The 6,000-nt window shown below is 47.3% G+C and overlaps 1 protein-coding gene across 2 annotated transcripts in view; it reads left to right on the top strand.

The window, feature by feature from the left end:
• The first annotated feature begins 2,163 nt into the window (after positions 1 to 2,163).
• ATP11A (ATPase, class VI, type 11A) overlaps positions 2,164 to 6,000 on the top strand; it is an 84,099-nt gene continuing 80,262 nt past the window's right edge. Inside the window, exon 1 of one of the 2 annotated variants that reach the window (XM_014531947.1) lies at positions 2,164 to 2,275. In XM_014531947.1, the coding sequence (XP_014387433.1) occupies positions 2,273 to 2,275 (3 nt within the window). In that variant the 5' untranslated portion in view covers positions 2,164 to 2,272. The remainder of the gene's footprint in view (positions 2,276 to 6,000) is intronic. The other variant, XM_005884444.2, reaches the window with a different exon arrangement.

Raw genomic sequence — 6,000 nt, 5'->3', positions numbered from 1 at the left:
TTTATTTGCTTTATTGATGTAAAAGTCAGAGATGGGAATTTTTTTTATCTTTCGTTTGCTGAGATCAAGATGCTTCCAAGATTAAAAGGAGTTTTGGATCCTTTTTTTTTGTAATTTGTTTATTTTATGGAGCAACTTCATTTTGTTCCTGTTTTGCCACGCAGACACAATGACGTCAATTCTGAAATGGCAAATTCTTAATTAACGGTGTCATTTGAAAAAAATAAACCACCTTGTGTAAGTTATTCTCTTAGAGAACTATCGTAACCTACTTGGAACAAGTTAAGCATTTTTTATGTGGGTTGCTTTTCATTTAAAACAAATGTGTACAACGAAAAACAAAACCTTGTTCAATCGATATGCAGTACTAATTCCTGTCATCGTCAGCTCGGTAAGAACTGCAGTAAGCTTTCTGTCAATATGCCTCAGTGACAGCTGCAGCTCGGGTTTTTAAAGGAGAAGAAATATAAGGCCTTCACTATGTTGAAGAACAGTAGATCATCCCCAGCCAGAATCTATTGGAGGTTTTGTGATCAGAGCATGAGCCTTTTCATCTCTCAGTCTCTTCTATGTGTGCAGTTCAGAAGGTGGGAACAAAGTGACTTATCTTTCTCAAATTATCTAGAACTCATGAGAGTAATGTCAAAGAAGGTTGCTCAGTGGGAGATTCTGTGCTGCCATTCATCCCGCAAATGGGGATGGAGACCCACTGTGTGCTGAGCAGGAGCCTACATTCCTGCATCTCCACAGCTGCCCCTGGAATGGCGGCTGGCCCTGGGACACACCCACCCACTTCCCTCTCTTAGTACCCACCTGGTCCTGCAGGTGTTTGAATTTCTGACCCTGAGAGAAGTTGGAAACCAACATTAAATATAATCCCTGTTATCAAGAAGTTTTAATCTAATCAAGATCATGAAAACGAACACTTATGAAAGTTTTTTATTCTCCCCTAATCATTTATTTATTCACAGCTTGACTTCTTGGAATCTTATTTCAGTGCTCCAGGTCCTGACCAGTGGGGAGAGCACACCTGATCCTCTAGGTTAGAGGGACCGGACAGGGAATCAGACCCCTGGGGTTTGCTCTCCACATGCTGCTTTTGACAAGTCACTTGTCTTGTTGGGACTTTATTGTTCCTTCTCTCCTTCAGGGGTCTTCACCTCATTGGAACAATCAGCCATCAAATTTCTATCACTTAAGAGCTAAAGTCAGATAATACTTCCTTTAAAAATATCAAGATATAAGAAGTGTTTACAGAAAGATTGGTAAATTTGCATGACAGTGTAAAACTTCTATGTGATAAGACTCTGAAAATTAAAAAAGAGAAGTGTCTGACTGTGAGGAGGTATGTGCAATACTTGACAGAAATTATCAGTGCCCGTCACCTGTAGCAAACTTCTGTGAATCTGTGGGGGAAAAGAAAGCCCAACAGAGCAATTGAGTAAGTGACTGGAAGCTCATGGTTCATGGCTTAACTAAATTAGCCAATAAATGAAAGAGGGCTGAAGAGGGAAAATTAGGGACTTTATCTGTGATGTGTTAGTTCCAGGCATCATAAAATGTTAACATCTGGCAATGTTGGATGGCAGGGACAGGAACGCTTATCACACCCTCTCTTGGGTACTTTTCTTCATTAACAAAAAGTCTGTTACCACAGAACCCTCAAACCTCTTCCTGTTATTGTCTACTTTGGCCTTTATAAAATCCCAGCAGAAGTGGGGATCACTGCACCCTTCACCTTGGAATTTTCCTCTTGCTGCTGCTAAAGCTGACCAGCTGATTCTGAGATTATGAGTTGTGATGTGAAAGGCCGTTATCAGTTAGTTAGACAGAATGCAGGAAACTGCCAGGTCTTCATCAGAGCAAACTACATGGTGGTTCATACAACTGCTCTGCACTGGGTTCAGGAAAATGGGTTCAGGAAAATGGGTTGAGAGGCTGTTCTTCAGTCTCTAACCCAGTGGTTCTCAACCTTCCGCATGCCGCGACCCTTTAATACAGTTCCTCATGTTGTGGTGACCCCCAACCATAAAATTATTTTCGTTGCTACTTCATAACTGTAATTTTGCTACTGTTATGAATCGTAATGTAAATATCTGATATGCAGGATGTATTTTCATTGTTCTCGACTCACAGGTTGAGAACCGCTGCCCGTTCAAAGTGGATTGTGACCAAACCTTCCAGCGTGTTGTTCAGTAATTTTGTAACCTGAAGATAAGAGAGAGCCACAGATGGTCTCTTGGGGTGTGTAACAGAAGCAGAGTATCCAGAGATGGTTAGTGTGACTTCATTTCTGTGTCCTTGTCCGGAAGCTTTCATCACTGTAACTCGGTGACTTTCACACCCATTTATGCTCAAATGGCACATTCCATGGAATAATTTGATTCAGGGTCGCACAACTCAGAACATCAGAAGCAAAAAGTGTTTGCTGACAAATGCTTACAATATAATAGAATTTGCAAACTAAAAGGAAGCTGATCCGTGATTTAGTCCCGGACATAAGCATGCCTTACCCAGAGCTGCACACAGTTCCTACCTCTCACTTTGCTTAAAGCTTACTTTCCTTGCCTTTCTCCTCTCTTTCTGGGATTGGTAACATCCTCAAGGCCTTAAGGACCAGGAGATTTTCATGGCATGTTTGCCCACGTCCTCACAACTCTTATCATTTCCTGCCCTGGGTTTTTCCACTTCAGCATTGCATCCTGACTGCGCTCACATTCCAGCCATAGTCTCCCAGGGCACAAAGTAGGACGGGTTCCTAACTGCAGCGTGACAGGTTGCACAGTCCCCATCTCCACCAGCAGGAGCTGCTTGCAAGCTGGGCGTTAGAAAGGAGGTGGCAGTCGCCCATCCCCGTGGAGTCCCCACTTCGGTAGCCAGTCAGTGAGGGCACACGTGCTTTCCTTCTTAATTCTATTTGTCTGTTATTTGGGGAGGGAGAAACAGGTGCCACCCGCCACTGCGGTTGTCCTCAATGGAGACAGGACCACCCTGCCTAGGGAGTTTGGGGTATTCGGGGGGCATTTGGGTTGTGGCTGGTGTCCTGTCGGCAGTGCAGAGGCAGGGCAGGGCAGGAGTGTTGGACATGCTGCAGTGTGTGGATGGCTCAGCCAATGAAAATCGGCCCACATCTGTAGTTATCTGAACCCAGAACCTAGCTCCACCTCACATAGAACCACAAAGTTTTATTTAGTGATTTTTAGTGCATTGAGGGTCCTAGGAGCACAGCGCTCCTAACCATTCTTTTTCTTTTGTGTTTATATGCTTGGCTGACCCTGGAGGAGCAGCCCACCCAGGGCTGGGCAATTTTCTCTGAGGAATTCGGCGGGGGTGCAGCCCCAGAGCTGTGGCTGTGGGTCAGAGTTGACATCAATCAGGAGAGAGAGGCGTTTCACTTCAACCTTCATGTCACTCAGCCCAGGGATGGAGAGGGCAGCGGAGGGCAGGCCCGGCTTATTTCCCTGACCTTGGGTAGGAGGCCAGCTCCGAAGTGCACAGCTTCTCTGCCCGCTCTGCATAGGTCCATGCCCCTGCAGCCCCAGGGAATAGAGCCAACGGTGTGGAGGGTTTCTGTGTGGCTGCCCCTTTCCCATGACTTTTACACATTTTTACATTCTCATCCTGCGGGCTGGAAGCCTGCCTGGGACCCATGGCTCCCGGGCCCACCGGTGGCCTCTTCCAGCAGAGAAGGCAGCAGACATTCATGCCCCCTGCATCCCAAGCCCACTTTTCCTAAGGACCAGAGTCTGGGAGTGGGGCCAGCCCCCCAGCAGTTGTCTGGGACCAGCAGCAGGGAGCTTGCCCATCGGGGCCTCCAGACTGTAGGCTGGGCCCCTCATCCTCATTCCCAGATGCTCGCTGTGGGAGCCAAATGTGAGGATGCTGCTTCTCTGTCTCCTGGACCCCTGGCTGCAATAACGGTTTTCCTGCTGCTGGTGTCCCTCGACCTGCCAACCAGGAAGACAGTGCGGGCCCAGCCGCTGCCTCCAGGACAGTCAGCATCACATCTTTGTCTCGGCTTGTGGGATCTGTCCGACCTGAGACCCAGGAGCCATTGATTGTGCTTTGCCTGATTTTCATCCTTTGCTGGTGGAAGGCTGGACAGCTGCCTCCCCAGAATCCTTGGAAAGATCAGCTCACCCCTGAGTAACAATGTGCAGAATGAATTCCTCTTCATTTCTCTGTGCCGTGTCTGCTTTTGTTGTGATCACCTGCCACCTGTCTGTGAGGTGGTGTGCTAATTCTCACCTTCTGCAGAGGTGCGGTGGACAGTTGCTGACACTGACCCTGCCAGTCTCCCGCTGCAGGAGCACTTACCTGGGGGGTGGAGGGCATGACCAGAGCGTGTGATTGAGGACAGTGCACTTGTACTTTGTTATGCCATCTGTTAGAAAGCCATGGACTTTGCAGCCTGGAGATGTTTCACTGGCTGTTTTATTATGTTAACAAAAATGACAGGGAACTCAGCCAGAATTTCGCTGTAACTTTGCCCCGACCTTCTGCTCACTGCGCTCTGGGTGGCTTACGTGGCTTCCAGCGGCCCCCTTCCCTCATGGCTGTGTTCCAAGTCTCAGTTCTTTCTTCGAAAGGGTTTCCAGGCCCAGGTCTGCTTTTTGGAACTCTCCCTCTCTGCCTTATCCTGCACCCTCATCCCTTGTCCTCCTCTTCACTCTGGCCTATGGTCCTGGATGGCCTGCAGTGGGAGCCACCTTCAGACAACAGAGGTGGCCAGGTGGCTCTCACCTCTGGTTTCTGCCACCCCAGCACAGCCTCAGGTCAAAGGACTTGCTGATGGTCTTTGACCGGTCGGTCACCTTCCTAATCCCAAGGCACATCCATCCCTCTGTGGGGTTTGGTGACAAGGGGTTGACCTCAGCCTCAGGCTCCAATGCAGTGATCTTCCCTAAATAGAGGCGTTGCTTCTGTTTCCAAGATTGATGCCGATTTCGGGCAGCCTATTTCTAGACCGTAGCCAGCCAGCTGAACCACAATTGCTGAGGCTGTTCTGTGTATGTTGTTATCCAATTTGTCAGTATTTTCATTAAACAGTGTGCCGTAATTCCCGACTCAGTCCTGCAGTTGCCTTCATTAGATATATATTCAATTTTAGAAAAGATGCCTACAAGGCAGTTGAAAATTTATAATTTCAGCTGTTAAAAGCCTATATGTATAACAACATGTTCTTGTTTGTGAATTGGATATGTCGTTTGCTTAGTTTTCTGGTTAATTCATCTCTAGAAAAAGAGACTCAGTAGTGGGAAATAAATATAGAAATTACATGGGTTTCCTGCCGGCCTCCTGGGTGACAGTTTTTGTGTGTGTGTTTTTAAAAAATATATCTTTATTGATTTCAGAGAGGAAGGGAGAGAGAGAGTTAGAAACATCGATGAGAGAGAAGCATCAATCAGCTGCCTCCTGCACACCCCCCCCCCCCGGGAATGTGCCAGCAACCAAGGTACATACCCTTGACCGGAATCGAACCTGGGACCCTTCAGTCCGCAGGCCGACGGTCTATCCACTGAGCCAAACCAGCGAGGGCCTGGGTGACAGTTTTTATAGGGAGTTGGATATTTCATTATTTGAGCATCTCTCCTGCTAATTGATTTTTTTTAAAGTTGATTTTACAGTGGGAGGAAGGGGGGGGGAGGGAGGGAGAGAGAGAGAGAGAGAGAGAGAGAGAGAGAGAGAGAGACAAGAAACGTTGGTGTGAGAGAGATACTAGTACATCGATCTTTTGCCTCCCTTATGCACCCCGACCAGGGATCAAACCTGCAACCTAAGTATGTGCTCTGACCGGGAATTGAACCCGTGACCTTGTCATACATGGGACGACACTCCAACCAACTGAGCCACACCGGCCAGGGCTCTCCTGCTAATTGATTTTAATCCACCATCCTAAGTGCAGTATTTTCTGTTGACCCATGTGCTTTGGCTAATTTCTTTGGCTTGTTGGTGTTCTGGATCTTAAACCACATTTTACTACTGAGAACTACTGAATTT

The sequence above is a fragment of the Myotis brandtii genome, unplaced genomic scaffold, assembly GCF_000412655.1.
Source record: "Myotis brandtii unplaced genomic scaffold, ASM41265v1 scaffold83, whole genome shotgun sequence".
Classification (NCBI taxonomy): Eukaryota; Metazoa; Chordata; class Mammalia; order Chiroptera; family Vespertilionidae; genus Myotis; species Myotis brandtii.
This window is presented reverse-complemented; position numbering and strand designations above follow the sequence as displayed.